This window comes from Hyperolius riggenbachi, chromosome 3, assembly GCF_040937935.1.
Source record: "Hyperolius riggenbachi isolate aHypRig1 chromosome 3, aHypRig1.pri, whole genome shotgun sequence".
NCBI lineage: Eukaryota > Metazoa > Chordata > Amphibia > Anura > Hyperoliidae > Hyperolius > Hyperolius riggenbachi.
Window position 1 is genome coordinate 84,729,890 of NC_090648.1, and position 20,024 is coordinate 84,749,913.

The 20,024-nt window shown below is 46.4% G+C and overlaps 1 protein-coding gene across 1 annotated transcript in view; it reads left to right on the plus strand.

Annotated features, from left to right (window-relative positions):
• LOC137562172 (adhesion G protein-coupled receptor E3-like) overlaps nucleotides 1-20,024 on the plus strand; it is a 149,039-nt gene that overhangs the window by 98,012 nt on the left and 31,003 nt on the right. Inside the window, exons 13-16 of the mRNA XM_068273505.1 lie at nucleotides 2,220-2,363; nucleotides 13,731-13,795; nucleotides 13,900-13,983; nucleotides 19,243-19,411. Of these exons, the coding sequence (XP_068129606.1) occupies nucleotides 2,220-2,363; nucleotides 13,731-13,795; nucleotides 13,900-13,983; nucleotides 19,243-19,411 (462 nt within the window). The remainder of the gene's footprint in view (nucleotides 1-2,219; nucleotides 2,364-13,730; nucleotides 13,796-13,899; nucleotides 13,984-19,242; nucleotides 19,412-20,024) is intronic.

Consider the following 20,024-nt stretch of genomic DNA (forward strand, 5'->3'; position numbering starts at 1 on the left):
GGGGGAGGCCCTAGAGCTGCGCAGCCGCACTAACGCGTATGCGGACTGCGCAGACGCGGCCGGCTCCGGCGGCCATCTTGGGAGAGGAAGGGGAGCCCGACCCCGTCCGTGGGGTCGGGAGCGGCACGGGGGGCGATCAGACTGCGGGGACCCGGCGGAACAGCACGGAGGGCGCGGACGGCGTCCTCCGTGCATTTAAAAATGATTAAGGTACTTAACTTTTTTTTACTATTTGGGCTCGTAAGTCCTTTAAAGGGACTCCAAGCAGTGCCTGTGGATATGCCTTTAAGCATACCCACAACTAATTCATTACATCCTCACACCTACCAGCATGATGTTTGTAATTATATCCCCCTGGGTTCCTTATATTTCATTGCATTGTGCTGAATCGAGCTGCCAACTTTGGAGAAAAGTCGTCCTGTGGCCGTGATTTCGATCGTGAAAATATAAAAAACTAAAAGGCATAGATCAGCCGTTTGTATATCATTGGAAAGAGGAGAAAAAGAGCTTTAAAATGATATGCATCTTTCCATAGTTACTGCACTGCTCAGAGTCCCTTTAACTATTATACCATCCAGCCACCGCTGACTTTGGAGAAAAGTCGTCCTGTGGCCGCAATTTCGATCGCGAAAATATCAAAAACTAAAAGGCATAGAGCAGCTGTTTATATATCATTGGAAAGAGGAGAAAGAGAGCTTTAAAATGATATGAATCTTTCCATAGTTACTGCACTGCTCAGAGTCCCTTTAACCATTATACCATCCAGCCACCGCTGACTTTGGAGAAAAGTCGTCCTGTGGCCGTGATTTCAATCGCGAAAATATCGAAAACTAAAAGGCATAGAGCAGCTGTTTATATATCATTGGAAAGAGGAGAAAGAGAGCTTTAAAATGATATGAATCTTTCCATAGCTACTGCACTGCTCAGAGTCCCTTTAACCATTATACCATCCAGCCACCGCTGACTTTGGAGAAAAGTCGTCCTGTGGCCGCGATTTCAATCGCGAAAATATTGAAAACTAAAAGGCATAGAGCAGCTGTTTATATATCATTGGAAAGAGGAGAAAGAGAGCTTTAAAATGATATGAATCTTTCCATAGTTACTGCACTGCTCAGAGTCCCTTTAACTATTATACCATCCAGCCACCGCTGACTTTGGAGAAAAGTCGTCCTGTGGCCGCAATTTTGATCGCAAAAATATCAAAAACTAAAAGGCATAGAGCAGCTGTTTATATATCATTGGAAAGAGGAGAAAGAGAGCTTTAAAATGATATGAATCTTTCCATAGCTACTGCACTGCTCAGAGTCCCTTTAACCATTATACCATCCAGCCACCGCTGACTTTGGAGAAAAGTCGTCCTGTGGCCGCGATTTCAATCGCGAAAATATTGAAAACTAAAAGGCATAGAGCAGCCGTTTAGATATCATTGGAAAGAGGAGAAAGAGAGCTTTAAAATGATATGCATCTTTCCATAGTTACTGCACTGCTCAGAGTCCCTTTAACCATTATACCATCCAGCCACCGCTGACAGGATGGCAAGGGCTGGTTTATGTGCTAATGGGGCCCCTTTGACTCTGAATGGGGCCCCAAGCTACTGCTTTTGTTGCCTGGTCGGTAATCCGGCCCTGCCTCAGAGTTACAGCAGTCTCTCTTCAAGTACAGTCTGCTGTCAGGTTTGAGGAACTTTAGCATAGGGGGGGGGGGTGTTAAGTCAATACATTGCAAAGTGAGAAGTTATAAAATAGAAGAGAGATCAAGAAATGATAGATCTACGCCATGCAATTTGTTTATGATGTTTGAACCACAATTAGCCTGCAGGTAATCATCTTTTCTTTACTACTGGCAGACATGAAAAAAACTAGACAGCACCAACTGCGATTATCTATAACCACACCCTCTAACAATGTAAATGGCTTTTTAAAAAAACTATATACAGTATAAATATGCACAAAGGGGGATACTGGTTGCTTGGCAGTTGGAAACAGCTATTATTTTCCACAATGCAGCGAGGTTCGCATACAGGAAACTGTCAGGACCTAGGTGCTGACATCACACTGTGGGAGGGGTTTCACCACAATATCAGCCATATAGGCCCTCCTGATGATCTATTTGAAAAAAGGTAAAGCTTTCTCATGGGAAAAGGGGTATCAGCTACTGATTGGTTTCAATCCTTAGTTACAGTTCCTCTTTAAGTTAATGCTGAAACCCTTCTCCATCAGAGTGGAGCACCACCACAAGGCCACCAGGACAAACCACATCAAGTGTGACGACAAATACAGCAGAACATAGATCCATTGCAGCAACTTCTCAGACCTCTCCTCAGCAAATCTCCACATCCTCACAGCCACAGACTACACAGTCAGGTGATCAGTTTGTTACCAATCTAAAGCAGACCTGTGTCACAAATGTGCTCAATAAGCTGAATGTGTGTACAGATATAGTGGGCTGTAATAAGGACTTGTGTGATGTTCTGAAATCGCTGATGCCGAATAAACTGGAACTAGGTTTATTTACAAGTTACAGCAGCAGTACATCAAGCCTGGCCTTGCTTTGTATCCAGAACACCAGGGGCGTAACTAGACATCACTGGGCCCCCCCTGCAAAACATTGGATGGGGCCCCCCGCAAAACTTTGGATGGGGCCCCCACCCCCTCGTTTTCCCCATGCAGATAAAAACACTTAGACTTAAAGGAAATGTCAGGCAATCTATGCTACCCCCAGATCTACTTACCCGGGGCTTCCTCCAGCCCCTTGCAGCCGACAAGTCCCTCATCGCAGCTCTGTTCCCAGTACATACATACACACACAGCCGTATTATTTTACTACATGAGAGTACATGATATATGGAGGAACAACAATGACATGCTGAACGTAAGATATAGTATCAATGTAACTTTGGCAAAACATTCAGAATGTCACAAGCTCTCAATGAAGCAGCAACAGTAAGACATCAATATCCACTCCATTGAGTTGTAAAAGTATTCAGAGGCCATAAAGTCATTAGCCCGTGTGATAATAATCTAGGAATCCTTTTGCTGAAAAGGGAAAGTCTACAACTTGTTTTCAAAATGTGACTCCTTTTTTTGTAAAGTCTTTGACAAGTATTTAGAACTTAGCTGCAGTTTGAGACAGATGTTTTTTACGAACCCTAGGGAGCAGGGACAGTGTACAAATTCCAAAGTGTGTGTGATTCCTTATCTGTGTGGTGGACACATGCAGTCAATATAACAATGCTGTGAGAACAGAATACGTTTTTTTTCTCCATGCCCTTAGCTGTCAGTCTCTCAAACTTTTCCCCCCACGGGCCCATTGTGGAGTCTGGGCCCCCCTGCGGAGGCATCCCTTGCAGGGTCTATTGCTACGCCCCTGCAGAACACACAGACAGGTAGGTACAGAAAGCAATCATAAACTCTAGCATAGATAAACTCATACAGCATCACAGTAGTGTAATGGTGGGCATAGACGGGTCGACCGGCGGCTCGATTAGCCGCCGGATCGACCCCAGCCACGGCCCCGCTCCGTCCGCACGTGCGTGCAGATCAATTGCCGCTCGTCCCTGCCGGCGGTCCTTATCAGCCGCTCGATTCCCTGCCATTGTCCGCCGGCGGGAATCGAGCGGGCACGGGTCGAGCGGCATGATCGGGCCAGCTGAATATTATCAGCTGGCCGGATCAGCTGGTCGATACACGGTACAGAAACGTACCGTGTATCCCCAGCATTAGAGTAATATCACCTTGCCATCTGCAGGCCAGAAGTATGAGCACCACATTTTCCCTCTTGTTACAAAAGCTTTTTAACCTCCCTGGGCTTGGTGGTAATCCCGAGTCAGGCTTGGGGTTGGAAATCTGCAGCTCAGAGCAGTAACCTAGAGCTAGACCCGTGGTGACCGCCGCAAGATCTATGCAGAGCATAGCACACAGCTTGCGTTTTCACTCACCTCCCTGGGGATCCAGTTCCCAGAAGCCATTCTTCTTCCTGTCCTCCAACGCTCTGCATCCCCCTGGTGAGATTGCTGCCTGCCTGACAAATGGCAATCTCACTACAGGGTTACAGTGCCACCCGGAGGATGGAGGGAGAACTACAGTGCTGGATCCCAGGGAGGTAAGTGCAGGGGTTGCCGCAGGCTTTCTGGCGGCATGATTGTTTGCGGTTTTAGGGTCTAAAAGCATGCAAAAAAATGCACCGCTTTTAGACCCTGAAATCTGGAAATAATAATACTACCAGGGAGGTTAAAGAGAGTCTGTAGCTATTTTTTCTTAAAAACAAAAAACAAAAACAGATACTTAAAGTGACCCTTAACCTTGTAACTTTAAAAATTTCCCTTACCTTCCCTCCGTCAAGCACGTCCTGCACAGGCACAGTACGCCTGCGCAGGACGCACTTAGTGGAGGGAAGGCAAAGAAGACTACATGTGGCCGGGGGCCAACTTTCAGTCGGCAGAAAACGAAACTAACCCGCCGCTCGCGGCAGGGACCAGAGGACACTCGAGGAGCGGTGAGGGCACAGGATGGCTGCAGGGGGCTTGGGAAAGCCCCAGGTAAGTGAAACTTTTTTTTAAGTTACAGGGTAAAGGTTCACTTTAACCACTTGAAGACCGCAGTGTTAACCCCCCCCTAAAGACCAGGCACTTTTTCTTAAAATTGGCCACTGCAGCTTTAAGGCCAAGCTGCAGGACCGTATAACTCAGCACACAAATGATTCTTCCTCCCTTTTCCCCCCACCAACAGAGCTCTCTGTTGGTGGGGTCTGATTGCCCCCCCCCCCTCCCCTCCCCCCTCCAGTGTTTGGTTTTTTTTTTATATAAATATTTATTTTACTATTTTTTAAATACATTTCTTTATTTTTTTTACTTTACAGCGCTCCCTCCCTCCCCCCGCCAGCCAATCAGCTTGATCGGCTGTCATAGGCTTCAGGCTATGACAGCGGATCACTTCCACATCTCCAGTGGGGACAGCCTTGTCCCCAGTACAGCGCTGCTGCAGATCGCAGCGCTGTACAAAGCAATTAGACGGCGGTTTCGCAGTCTAAGTCTCCCGAGCGGAGCGGCGACTAAAGGCCGGGCGGAACTCCGCCCCCTGAGCAGGAGGATCTCCTGCTAGCCCCATAGACAGCCGTTCACGCCAATCGGCGTGGAGCGGTCCTGGGGCTGCCGCACTGCTCACGCCAATTGGCGTGGAGCAGTCGGCAAGGAGAGAGAAGGCTCTGGGTCCTATAGAGCCTTCCTGTTCTTCCCCTGGTCCCTGTGTTCCTGCGCTGGCTCCCCTGTTAGCAGTTTCTGAATGATGGGTTGGAGACTGCTCTCTGCCGCTGCGGTAGGCTTTGGATGTCTTCGTACTGCACATCCCGTCTATGGGAGCACTCAGGCTCCCGAAGTCTTCCGTAGCAATCTGCGGAGAGAGGTGTAAGCGGAGGAGCCTGCGGTGGAACGAGGGCACCAGGAGAGGAATTGGAAGGCTCTATAAGACCCAGAACCTTCCCCCTCCTTAGGTGAGTATCCTTTTTTTTTTTATTCGCTTCAGACTCACTTTAACCTGTTGCCGACTCATTCACGCCAATTGGCGTGAGCAGTGCGGCAGCCCCAGGACCGCTCCACGCCCATTGGCGTGAATGGCCGTCTATGGGGCTAGCAGGAGATCGTGCGCATGCTGCGCGCACATCTCCTGCTTGGGGGGCGGAGCTCCGCCCCGCCTTCAGTGTTCGAGTGGCAACTTTAGACGGCGAAAACAGCCATCTAATTACTTTGTACAGCACTGCGATCTACAGCAGTGCCGTACTGGGGACAGCTGTGTGACACGGCTGTCCCCCTGGGACACTGGAAAGCAATCCGCTGTGATAGGCTGGCGGGGGGAGGGAGGGTTATACAGTTGATTAAAAAAGCAACATTTTATTGAAAAATAACATAAAAAATATTTATAAAAAACAAACAAACACTGAGGTTGGCGATCAGACCCCACCAACAGAGAGCTCTATTGGTGGGGAGAAAAGGGGGGGGGGATCACTTGTGTGCTGTGTTGTACGGCCCTGCAGCAAGGCCTTAAAGCTGCAGTGGCCAATTTAACTAAAAATGGCCTGGTCACTAGGGGGGGGTTAACACTGCCGTCCTCAAGTGGTTAAATGAATGTCAAGTATGCAAATATTCATTTATAACACAAAGCAATACTATGCAAGTTAACTACATCATATAGTCCTTTGTCCACACGGGTGGTCTTCTGACTCTTTGAGTAGATTTGGTTAGTTCTGTTTCCAGTTCTCCAACATAGTCATCATCAGTCACAATATAATCCAATATGTCCTTTATCAAATGAAGCATCAAACATTATGCTAACAAATACAACAAATACAAGACGACTGGAATTCCATATACACCCATCAGATAGTTCATCGGTGTAAGGTCCTCTTTGCCTTGTCTTTCTAAGTGGGTTAGAAAATTTGTATTGTCGCTGTTTCAATATTCCAGGTCTCTTAACTATAACCAGAGATCCTCCAGCACTGCGTTTCAGATCAGTATATGCTTTACTTTTAACTTGTTGCTTTGTAACAGTCTTAACAACTGATGATCTTAGAGACACTGGATGTTGTGGACAGAGCCGGGACAAGGTCCTTCAGCACCCAAGGCTGAGACAGCAAAGTGCGCCCCTCCATCCCTCCCACCCCAGCCGTCACACACTGATTGCTATTAGACTAAGAGGCGCCCCAGGGTCCCCAACACCTTAATCTCTAGTTATCTGGCTTGCAGTCACTGCTATGTATGCCCTTTTCTTATTTCTTTGTGCTTCAAACACAATTGGGAATGACAGCTGAATGAATTGTGCGCCCCCTCCAACACTGCGCCCTGAGGCTGGAGCCTCTTCAGCCTCTGCCTCGGCCCGGCCCTGGTTGTGGAAGTTGTATGTCAGCAACATGAAGTTTAATGCGCATATACCTGCCATGTAACAACTAAGCTGGCGATAATGCTTGTGTAGTTGCATGTGCAGTTGCCTTGTAAACATGTAGTAAAAACTTTCTAAAATTTACCTGTAAGATTTGCAGTCTGAAACCAAACAACATTTTTAGTACACCGTGCAACTCAATAGCACATTAAAATGCATTCCAACAATGTGGCTCATTAATTAAAAAAAAAACTTCAATTGTACCTCTTCTTTTTACGTTTAAAAGTTTAACAGAGGCTATAATTACCCTACTTCTGAGGCCTGCCAGACCACAGATATTTCAGGCAGATAAGGACTGATGCAACTATTTCATTGCAAACATTAGCAGAGAGCAAACAAACGCTTTCATCAGTGTGGGGGGAGGGGGGGAGGACACTGTACTTCAAATAGTTTAGAGAAGTAACAGATGCTATCTTCACACCTTCTCCTGGATAAATAATTGGCAGCTAAAACAGCAGGGGGGAACATGGCAGCCCCTATAGCTATTACAAACCAGGAGAGACTGCAGGAAGAATGCACTGGGTTCCCTTTTAGACTCCAGTTGAATGTCAACCTCTGAATTTGCTTGGGGGTAATGGACAGACGCATTTATATGCACAATATTTGTCTCGCTGAAAATGTTCAAACTCAGATGATACAAAATGTGGTCCATTGTCCATCACCAGTTCCTTGTCACCAGTTGTTATGTGACACTGATGCCAAATAAACCGGGACTAGGTTTATTTACAAGTTACAGCAACTGTACATTAAGCCATGCTTTTCTTTGTATCCAGTACACAGACAAGATGAACAGGAATGAACAAGTCTAGAACAGCATAGCTAGATCCCAAGCAATCATGCAGTATAACATCAGTATATCACAGTGCCACCTACAGGCCAGAAGTATGAACACCGCAACTTGCCTGACATGCTTTTTGCTTATTCGTGGTCTGTAGATGTACTAATTCATGTTTTCAATCTCTTTTGTGGAAACATGATTACAGGAAGTTAGTATTCTGCTTTTATTTTCCTAATTTTATGTGCGAATGAGTGTTTGTTCCTGTGAAATATTTGTCCTGCTCCCACAGCACTGAATTAAAAATTAAACACAAAGCATGACTGGTTGCTATGGACAACAATACTTCCCATACATTAAGCACTCAGGATACAGGTACATCTCTCACAGGAAAAGCTGTTCTAGATTCATTAAAGAATGATACCCATTAATCTTGTTACCAATATCACATGACTTGAAATGGTGAGTTGGCAACGGTTGGCCAATAGGAAAAGCTTAAAGCAAACCTGAACTGAAAAATAAAAGTCAAAATAAACATACACACGTCATACTTACTTCCCAAGTAGTCTACTCATCAATCTCTTTCTCCTGTAATCGATGGAATCCTCCATCCTCTACTTTAAAAACTTGTAATATCGCCCACTTGAGCCATAGGGAAATATAAACATTACCTTGCACATCAGTTGTCCCTCCAGTTAACTGACAGCAACTGCTATAGTGGAAAAGGGTCCCAAGGCTTCCAGTTCTGACTAGATCTAGTAAGAGCGAGAAGGGATCGTTGACGGAAGAATATGGTGAGCTTCTGAGAGGAACTGACGGTAAGATCAGGGCCGGATTTGTTCTCTTTATCACCCAAGGCCACTCTTACCAGCTGCCCTACTTCAGTATAGGTAGCGAAATGACCCCTCCACCCCTTCCCTCCATTATAGGTAGCCAGATGACCCCTCCCCCTTCCCTTTAGTATAGGTAGCCAGATGACCCCTGGTGACTGGTGGCTGCTATTCCACTTCCTCTGCAACACCCTCTGTCCACAATGCCAACGCGCACAGAGAGCAGGGTGGACACTGCACAGAAGGCTGTCAGGAGAGTAACGCTGTCAGTTTGCTCACCCGATCTTCCTGCACTACAGCATTGCAAGCTAGCAAGTGCTGCACCAGTTTAGCCTGCTCTGCTGCCCCCCCTACCCTTGCTCCTGTAGTGCTCTAGGCCATGGCAAGGTAGCCTTTGTCTAAATCCGGCTCTGGGTAAGAGAAGTATGTAATATTCATTTGCAGGTACATCATGTGTTAATTTTAACTAGTTGACCACTGAGGGTTTTCCCCCTTTAGGATTATAACAACTGTCACCTTTTAGCGCACTTCCCTTTAATTCACCAATAACTTTATCACTACTGATCACAACAAAATGATCTATATTTTGTTTTTTTAACAACTTACCCATTTATTGATCTCCCCTCTAATGATCGGCGATGAGAAGGTGCGCAGGAGCGCGCAGCAACGATAGATGAGTATCTACCTCCCTGGGACTTTAGATGAAGTCCTGCAGGGCATAGATATACTGCACAGCGTGCAGTGCAAGTAGTTAAATAATTTTACTTGGTCACTTTATCTTTAAAGCGAACCTGTGAATTGAAAAAAAAAATACATACTTACCCATGTAGACGAAAGCTTCCTGTGTCTTCCTTGACTCCACCACTATTGACTGGGATCCTCCTCTACTTTGTGGCTTTGGTTTACTGAGCAGGTATGGCTGTACTGGGCAGGCGTGAGTACAGCTGTGCTCATACATGGAGGGGAGCAGGGGCATAACTACAAATCATGGGGGTCCCCACAGGGCCGGATTTAGGCCAAGGCCACCTAGGCCATGGCCTAGGGCACCCACAGGAGGAAGGGCACCTAAGCATTAGGCTAAACTAGTGCAGTACTCTGCAGCAGCGCCCACCTTGCTCTCTGTGCACATTTGCATTGTGGCCAGCGGCTATGTACTTGGGCAGCATTGGAGACAGAGGGGAAGAGGAAGCTTCTGCACTGGAGACAGGGCTGCTGCAGTGTGAAGGCGAGCTGGCAGGGCCGGGCCGAGGCATAGGCTGGAGAGGCTCCAGCCTCAGGGCGCAGTGTAGGAGGGGGCGCACAATTCATTCAGCTGTCATTCCTAATTGTGTTTGAAGCAGAAAGAAATAAGAAAAGGGGATACATAGCAGTGATTGCAAGCCAGATAACTAGATATTAAGGTGTTGGGGAGGTTGTGGGCCCTGTGGTGCCTCTTAGTCTAATAGCAATCAGTGTGTGACGGCTGGGGTGGGAGGGATGGAGGGGCGCACTTTGGTGTCTCAGCCTTGGGTGCTGGAGGACCTTGTCCCAGCTCTGCGAGCTGGCTACCTATACTGAAGCGGGGGGGGGGGGGGGGGGAGGAGGTATTAATGGAGTCATCTGGCTACCTATACTGGAGGGAAAGGGGGAGGAGTCATCTGGCCACCTATACTGGGGGGGGGGGGGGGTAATCAGGCTACCTATACTAGAGGAAATGGGGAGGGGTCATCTCGCTACCTATACTGAAGGGGGGGGCGGCTGGTGACAGTGGCCTAGGGCGGTAAAGAGTACAAATCCGGCCCTGGCCCAGCAAAACACTGACAGGCCCCCAGATGTTCACAGCCTTTCCCATCCCTACCCCTAGTGAGCCTCACAGCCTTTCCCATCCCTACCCCTAGTGACCCTCACAGCCTTGGAGCCCATTTTTTAAGTCATAAAACAAGTGTGGACTGCATAATCTTCACACCCATAACAAGTGTAGCCACAAGAACACCCAATCTGATGGATGGATCCCTCTATTCTAGGGAAGTAGTAGTTGTCGCCCCTTAACAGCTCTGGGCCTCCCTGTGGTTGCATGGACTGCTCCCATGTAGTTACACCCCTGGGGAGGAGCGCAGCCACAAGAACATACTGTATATCTTGTCATACATGTTAGGGGGATCCTGGTTCTTTGGATCAAGAAGCCTTTAGATCATCCAGAGGCAACCCTCTATGTAGCTTTTTAACTTTTTTATGACACGGGTTCTCTTTAATAAGGGAAATAGGGGAGGGCACAATTTATAATGAAAACAAAACAAACAATGAAGTTCTTGGACATGGATCAATCATAAGATAGCTATTTATATATTATTTTCAGAAGTTTCATTTACTTTACAGGATTCTGATACAGGATCACATTAACAGTAATATTAAAGAGGAACTCCAGTGACAATAATGTAATAAAAAAAAAGGGCTTCATTTTTACAATAATTATGTGTAAATGATTTAGTCAGTGTTTGCCCATTGTAAAATCTTTCCTCTCCCTGATTTACATTCTGACATTTATCACATGGTGACATGTTTACTGCTGGCAGGTGATGTCACTGGAAGGAGATGCTGCTGGCTCATTTGGCATTTGGGAACAGCTGTAAACAGTTGGTATTTCCCACAATGCAACCACGCACCCACAGTGTGATGTCAGAACCACGGTCCTGACATCACACTGTGGGAGGGGTTTCACCACAATATCAGCCATACAGAGCCCCCTGATGATCCGTTTGAGAAAAGGAAAAGATTTCTCATGGGAAAGGGGGTATCAGCTACTGATTGGGATGAAGTTTAATTTTTGGTTTCGGTTTCTCTTTAAGTAATGATGATTAAAGTGTGCAGATAGTCAGGAATTTGTGTACATCTACTCCACCACTACATGTTAAATAGCCTATATCATAAGAAACCATGTCCATTTACAATTTTGTAGGCTCAATGCTGTTAACGTGGCCTGTGTGTCTGGTTCCAAAACGTATTCAGATCGGCTAACTATAAGTGACCACTTTTCTGGGGATTCCAGGATTGGTGGGCCCTAAGACCTGGAGAATCCTTAAAAGTAGATGAAAATCCCCTTGGAATCCAACTGTAGCCCCTCCCCTTCTAAACAAGGGCTGTCTAGCCTCTGCACTAGTATTGAGGCAATGGTTTTGTAAAGCAACATTACTTGGTAAATCATGGATTTACACACATTTTTTACATAAGTATAGGCATATACTATGCAGTAAATGATTCAGGATACCCAATTTAACTTTCCTGGTTTCAGCATAAGAAACACTTCCTTTATCTACATATTAACCCCCCCCCCCCCCCCTCCCCAAGCATTCTGGGAGACCAGGTATATTTTGTACTGGCTTCGAAACTCTCAGTAAACAAACATTCCATAGTGATCGCCTGCCAGGACTAAAGATGTCACCACCTGTTATAAATATTAGAATGTAAATCAGGGAGCGTAAACACTAACTTAATAATTTATACATTACAAAAAAAATACCTTCTATACCCACGTATAAGTTTAATTTTCAGCACAAAAAATGTGCTGAGAAGTTACCCCCTCGGCTTATATGTGAGTCAGTGGAGCAGAACAGATGGTGGAGCAGGTTCTGTTAATGGAAGAGGAGGGTAAGGATCATGCACTAGTGATTCTGCTCTTACCAGCTGGCTTCCTGCTGTGTCCATGCCCCCCATCTCCTGCAACATGGTGTGTGGTGTGTGCTGCTCAAGACCCCTGGCTTGTAGAGCGGAGTGTGCAAGCAAGGTGTCAGCGGTGCAATGATCAGGGATTCTTCCTGTGCAAGGCCGGATTTATACTTTTTGTAGCCCTAGGCCACATATATTGTGAACCCCTTCCTTGTGCTGCAGTGCCCCTCCCATTCCATGTTCACCCCCCTCTTCCACGTCTATCATCCATGTACAGCAGCCCCCTCTTCCATGTGTATCCTCCATGTACTGCAGCCCCCCTCCCATTTCATGTGCAGTCCCCTCTTCCATGTGTAGCATCCATGTACTGCAGCCCCCCTCCCATTCCATGTTCACCCCCCACTTCCACGTCCATCATCCATGTACAGCAGCCCCCCTCCCATTCCATGTTCACCCCCCTCTTCCATGTCTATCATCCATGTACAGCAGCCCCCCTCCCATTCCATGTTCACCCCCCACTTCCACGTCTATCATCCATGTACAGCAGCCCCCTCTTCCATGTGTTTCCTCCATGTACTGCAGCCCCCCTCCCATTACATGTGTAGCCCCCCCCCCCCTTCCATGTGTAGCATCCATGTACTGCAGCCCCCCTCCCATTCCATGTTCACAGCCCACTTCCACATCTATCATCCATGTACAGCAGCCCCCCTCCCATTCCATGTTCACCCCCCACTTCCACGTCTATCATCCATGTACAGCAGCCCCTCTCTTTCATGAACAGCTCTCAGGGGCATCAGTTTTCCTTTTTCATGTGTTGCTCCCCATTTTCAGCCTTCTCGTTCACATGTAGCAACCTCTTTCAGGTTCAGGTGCCTCCCTGGGCTGCAGCCGCCCAAGGCCCGGGCCTTTATGGCCTTTCCAGAAATCCGGCCCTGTTCCTGTGTAGCAGTCACTTTGTCTTATATCTATGGTGCCATCTAGTGGCATCTTGAGACACAGCTGTATCATCCTTGGGGCACATCTGTCTATGGGGAGAAGGAATGACTTGTACTGGGGGCACATCTGGCTACTGTGGAGGGGGCAATACTGGGAGGCCGCTTGTACACGAGTCAATCAGTTTTTCTGGTTTCTGATGGAAAAGAGGGTACCTCGGACTATATGTGGATCGGCTTATATGCAAGTAAATACGGTAAGCTATTTTATTATGTAATTTTAACTACAGCTCCTCTTTAACTACAGTATGATGTATATATATATATATATATATATATATATATATATATATATATATACCTATATATTTTTTGGCTATGTATTTTTCAGTAATACCTTGCCAACCACAAGCCTGTATTGCACATATTGGGCTTGATTCACTAAACCGTGATAACTGATAAACGGTACGCGCATTATAACGTGCGCAAAACCCTAGCGCGACCGTGATATCAGTTATGATGTTTTAGTGAATAAAGCCCTTTTTCCTTACCAAAAATTGCATGTTCCTCCTGGTGAAGTAGGTTGTTAACTGTACATTTAAACTATGTTTTGTCTCTGCAGGGAACACGAGATGTCAACCAAGCAGCAGCAAGGAATTAGAGGAATGCATAAAATCTAAACGCCAGGTATGTGTCACTGCTGCACAGCTGTGCTGGTAACTGTGGTGTGGGGCAGCATGGAGGATTGATTTATTTGCAGAGGGATGTGACTGTTATATGTTCTGCTGTAGGATTCATTCTGCAGTTTGTTGAGGGAGACCGCCCGGATTCATAATCGATCTTGTACAAAAAATGAAACCATTATTCCTGTTAAGGTAAGAATGCATTTATTTTGTCTGATCCTCTTAGTGCTAATTTCTAGATGCAGTGAGCTCTTACAATAAGGTAAAAAAAAAAATTAAAATCAGCATATGGAATGTTACCTTCAAGAAATAAAAGTGGAACAAAAATTACCCTTTTAAGACCGTTTAAGTATATAGAGTGGAGGAAATAATTATTTGACCCCTCACTGATTTTGTAAGTTTGTCCAATGACAAAGAAATGAAAAGTCTCAGAACAGTATCATTTCAATGGTAGGTTTATTTTAACATTGGCAGATAGCACATCAAAAGGAAAATCGAAAAAATAACCTTAAATAAAAGATAGCAACTGATTTGCATTTCATTGAGTGAAATAAGTTTTTGAACCCTCTAACAATAAAAGACTTAATACTTAGTGGAAAAACCCTTGTTTGCAAGCACAGAGGTCAAACGTTTCTTGTAATTGATGACCAAGTTTGCACACATTTTAGGAGGAATGTTGATCCACTCCTCTTTGCAGATCATCTCTAAATCCCTAAGGTTTCGAGGCTGTCTCTGTGCAACTCTGAGCTTGAGCTCCCTCCATAGGTTTTTTATTGGATTACGGTCCTGAGACTGACTAGGCCACTCCATGACCTTAATGTGCTTCTTCTTGAGCCACTCCTTTGTTGCCTTTGCTGTATGTTTTGGGTCATTGTCGTGCTGGAACACCCATCCACGACCCATTTTCAGTTTCCTGGCAGAGGGAAGGAGGTTGTCGTTCAGGATTTCACGATACATGGCTCCGTCCATTTTCCCGTTAATGCGATTAAGTTGTCCTGTGCCCTTAGCAGAAAAACACCCCCAAAGCAAAATGTTTCTACCCCCATGCTTGACGGTGGGGACGGTGTTTTGGGGGTCATAGGCAGCATTTTTCTTCCTCCAAACACAGCGAGTTGAGTTAATGCCAAAGAGCTCTATTTTGGTCTCATCAGACCACAGCACCTTCTCCCAGTCACTCACAGAATCATTCAGGTGTTCATTGGCAAACTTCAGACGGGCCTGCACATGTACCTTCTTGAGCAGGGGGACCTTGCGAGCCCTGCAGGATTTTAATCCATTGCGGTGTCATGTGTTTCCAATGGTTTTCTTGGTGACTGTGGTCCCTGCTAATTTGAGGTCATTCACTAACTCCTCCCGTGTAGTTCTAGGATGCTTTTTCACCTTTCTCAGAACCATTGACACCCCACGAGCTGAGATCTTGCGTGGAGCCCCAGAGCGAGGTCTGTTGATGGTCATTTTGTGCTCCTTCCATTTTCGAACAATCGCACCAACAATTGTCACCTTCTCTCCCAGCTTCTTGCTAATGGTTTTGTAGCCCATTCCAGCCTTGTGCAGGTCTACAATTTTGTCTCTGACATCCTTGGACAGCTCTTTGGTCTTTCCCATGTTGGAGAGTTTGGAGTCTGCTTGATTGATTGATTCTATGGACAGGTGTCTTTTATACAGGTGACTAGTTAAGACAGGTGTCCTTAATGAGGGTGACTAATTGAGTAGAAGTGTCTAACCACTCTGTGGGAGCCAGACCTCTTAATGGTTGGTAGGGGTTCAAAAACTTATTTCACTCAATGAAATGCAAATCAGTTGCAATCTTTTATTTAAGGTTATTTTTTCGATATTCCTTTTGATGTGCTATCTGCCACTGTTAAAATAAACCTACCATTGAAATGATACTGTTCTGAGACTTTTCATTTCTTTGTCATTGGACAAACTTACAAAATCAGTGAGGGGTCAAATAATTATTTCCTCCACTGTATATCAGGGGTGTCAAACTCAAATACAAAGGTGGACAAAATTGAACGCTGGGACCTAGTCAGTGGCCACTCTCATTGTCTACTAGCCACCTTCCTTCCTTATAAAGTTACCTGTAAAGTAAAAAAAACAACCATAATTTATTACATCCTGCTAAAATTGTCCAAAGTATGACCAGTATTGGCGATATCTGCCTATTTCACATGTTTTTAATGTCAAAACCCCCTTGCTGAGATTACAGTAATGAGAAGAAATGGTCACAGAGATGCAAATAATTCTGTGTTTGTAGAAATGTTATGGTAATTGTATGCAAATATATGCAGCTTAAAAAAAATTTGATTTGTTAATTTTTTGACTGCATAGATTTCCAAATAATCTCTGTAAAATTTCCATCAACTCAGAATTCTTTGAGTTTCGATGATCATCCCTGAATGGTAGCACTTATTGTAGCTGTGTGATGATTTGCTCAGCTGTGCAGGCAGCCAGCCTTTTGACCATTGTGTAGGTTTGCATGCTGCAGGACTCTGGAAAGAACAGCTTCTGTCAGTTTTGCAGCTTGTGCTTGCAGAGGAATTTGCATACGTTGTCATGCAAATTGCCTGGCCACATTCATTGGAGGCGTGTACTATAAGTACTATGTCTTTCCCACAATGCTTTGCTGTTCATAAGGATTTCGTCCTATGTAACACTCCTGGTGGGGTGTCAGCCTTGCTCTCTGTTTGAACATCAGCTTAGAGTAATTCCTGAATCTGCGCTAGGCAGATTTCCCTAGTGCAGTTAGGATTGTATTGTCTGTATTGCCTGTTCTGTCTTGTCTTGCCTGTTGCCATTGTCCAGTCCCTACGGTGGTCGACAGGAAATGGTTCTAATCTCTGTTCTTAGAGTATAGCTGGTGCAGCGGTTGCTACCAGCTATCTCTTCTGTTCTGTCTCTTGGGATCGCGCTAGCTACTTTTCGCTAGCGCTGGGGATCCTTCTGTTCTGTCTCCTGGGATCGCGCTAGCTACTTTTCGCTAGCGCTGGGGATCCTTCTGTTCTGTCTCCTGGGATCGCGCTAGCTACTTTTCGCTAGCGCTGGGGATCCTTCTGTTCTGTCTCCTGGGATCGCGCTAGCTACTTTTCGCTAGCGCTGGGGATCCTTCTGTTCTGTCTTCTGGGATCGCGCTAGCCACTTTTCGCTAGCGCTGGGGATCCTTCTGTTCTGTCTTCTGGGATCGCGCTGGCCACTTTTCGCTGGCGCTGGGGATCCTTCTGTTCTGCTACTCTGCACTTGGATCGCGCTAGCCACTTTTCGCTAGTGCTGTGGATCCTATCTCTCGCTTGTCACTGTTTTCGTGTGTCTGTCTGCTACGCTTGCTGGAGGCTCGGTGAGGTAACCGTTAAGCAAGCGCTCGCATCCTCTGTTTCATGTTTGTCTGTTAATGGTTAGTTAGGCGTGCTTGTCTCTATTGTGCTTATCACGTGGAGACCGCGCATAACCGCGTGCACTGTTGCGAATGAGTGCGGTGTTCGCGGTTAGCTAGCATTTGTTATTTTCCGTATCTCCTCATTGTATTATTTGCTGTGCCTTTGCTAACCTCGTATTCTGTTCTGATCTGCCTTGTGTCTCGTCTGGCGATCGCACCTCTCGCGACCGCGTTCCTATTTCATATCTGCTGTTGTGTGTGTGCGGTTGCGGGGTGGCGACTGGATTGGCACACACACATACAACCTGTCCCTTTGCTCATTCTCATTCGCAATCGCCTCTCTTGCGATTGCGTTCTGCGTTTCGTACAATTCCTGTCTGGCATTTGTGGAGGTACAGAGGATTGGTTCCTCTGCACTCCCCAGCGCCATCTGCCGACAGGAATTTTCCCTCTACGGGTGCGTAGCACCTTTTGCTGGGTTCCTGCAAATTATACGCTTGTGGAGGATTTCCGCCGTGTCAGCGCACGCGTTGTGCGCTGATCACGGGGAAAGTTCCACAATCGTTACAAGCTGCCAGTATTCAGAGTGTTTTCTAGTGTCTTTACTGATTAATTAGTTAAAAAAAATGTCTTAAATAATACTAAAAAAAGAAATGCCTCCCCTTGTCCCCAGGGCCGGGTTTGTACCTTTAGCCGCCCAAGGCCCACTGTCACCAGCCCCCCCCCCTCCCCCACACAACATCTCACCCCCCAGACTTAAACACACTTTTCCCCCAAGCAAAAAGTATTGTCGTGTCACCACCCGCCCTTGGATTCTGGCGCCCTAGGCACGGACATTGGGGGCCTTCACCCAAATCCGTCCCTGCTTGTCCCTCAAACCCATTACACTCTAGCAGGGCCACCTTCAGGGCATCACAGGTGGGACTGTAGTATGAGGCATGAGTGACTCTGGGGCCCAGTGAACAATGCCACAAACATGGGTCAAGTCTGTCACAGAATGTACAGACTGTTAGTGAGTGTGGCTGTGTTGGCCTTCTCGGCCAGACGATTTTGCATTGCAATTTTTTGTCATTTTGCCATGCTTGTGCTTTGCTATTTTCATTTCAGTTAATGAGAATCGCTTCGCAATCAATGAGAAAATGCTGCATGAAGCATGTTTGCGATTTGCAAATTGCAAGCGCTGCTCAAGCACTGCAGTGAGAGTAATCCCATAGGATTACATGGTACAGCATTTTGTTGATCGCCAGTGATCACCTTAAATATATGGGCTTCACCTTAAATATAGGGGGGAGCAAGGGGCTCCCAGTAGGTTTTTTCAGTATGGGGCCCAAAAAATTCTGGCATGTAGATCGGAGTGGGCAAACTTTTCTGGCATTCCTCTAGCTGCAATGTCTGTCTGTCTCTCTCCCTCCTTCCCTCTGGAAAATGCATGCGCGGGTAGAGACTGAGTGGTAACTCACCCAATCGCACTTCCAGCAGTGATCTCCATGGCGACGGCAGCATCATGTGACACACTGGTATGTACTGATGGCAGTTCACATGATGACGCTGTTGCCATGGACATGGGCGAAGGAGAGAGTGATTGGGTTGGGTAAGTTGATTATCATATGTGTGCTGCATGCATTTTTGAACGGACAGTGGGAGGGAAAAGGGGAGAGGAGCGGAATCCTGCCCTCTGTCCCCAGGCCCGTTTCGTAGCAGTTGTGTGCCAAATCCGGCCTGTGAGCCATAGTTTTCCCGTGCCTGCTCTAGATTGTAAACTCAGAAGAGCAGGGACTTCCTCCTCGTGTTTCTTATTCTGCTGTAACACATCATATGAACTTGTACCAGTAATGGTGATGTCTCAAACACCACATCAGCTACGTATGTATTTGTACTTGTAATGCTGGATGTCCAGATTGTACAGAGTTTTAAACTGCCCATGTCTCATGTGTCTATGTTCCCCTCTATTTATGTTGTACTATGTAAAGCAGTATATAAATAAATAATAATATTAAAATGGAATCACGTTTTAACAATGGTTGTCCTCTTGAAGTCAATTCCTAAGTGTTTGTTATTCATTTTCTTTATTTTCATAGCAAGTAGCTCAAAATTTCGCAACTCTTCTCAACCATACAACACTGATCAACTTGACAACCTCAGAGGTACGATCAGCTGTCAACTCCATACTGAGGGATGTGGAGACCTCCGTGCTGCAATCCTTCTCCAGAAACCCTCAGAACCAAACCATCAGCACTCCTGAACTAGGTGAGTGGGCAGAAACAGTGGCTTCCAAAGCCTAAGGAACTAGCTGCTTAGAGCAGTGATAGGCAAACTTGTTTTTTCAGCTGTTAAGGAACTACAAGTCCCACAATGCATTTGCCTTTATGAATCATGACTGTGGCAGTCAGACTCATGCAATGCATTGTGGGACTTGTAGTTCCTTAAAGGGATACTGTAGGGGGGTCAAGGGAAAATGAGCTGAACTTACCCGGGGCTTCTAATGGTCCCCCGCAGACATCCTGTGCCCGCGCAGCCGCTCACCGATGCTCCGGCCCCGCCTCCGGTTCACTTCTGGAATTTCTGACTTTAAAGTCAGAAAACCACTGCGCCTGCGTTGCCGTGTCCTCGATCCCGCTGATGTCATCAAGAGCGCACAGCGCAGGCCCAGTATGGTCTGTGTCTGCGCAGTACACTCCTGGTGACATCAGCGGGAGCGAGGACACGGCAACGCAGGCGCAGTGGTTTTCTGACTTTAAAGTCAGAATTTCCAGAAGTGAATCGGAGGCAGGGCCGGAGCATTGGGGAGTGGCTGCGCCAACACAGGATGTCTGCGGGGGACCATTAGAAGCCCCGGGTAAGTTCAGCTCATTTTCCCCCG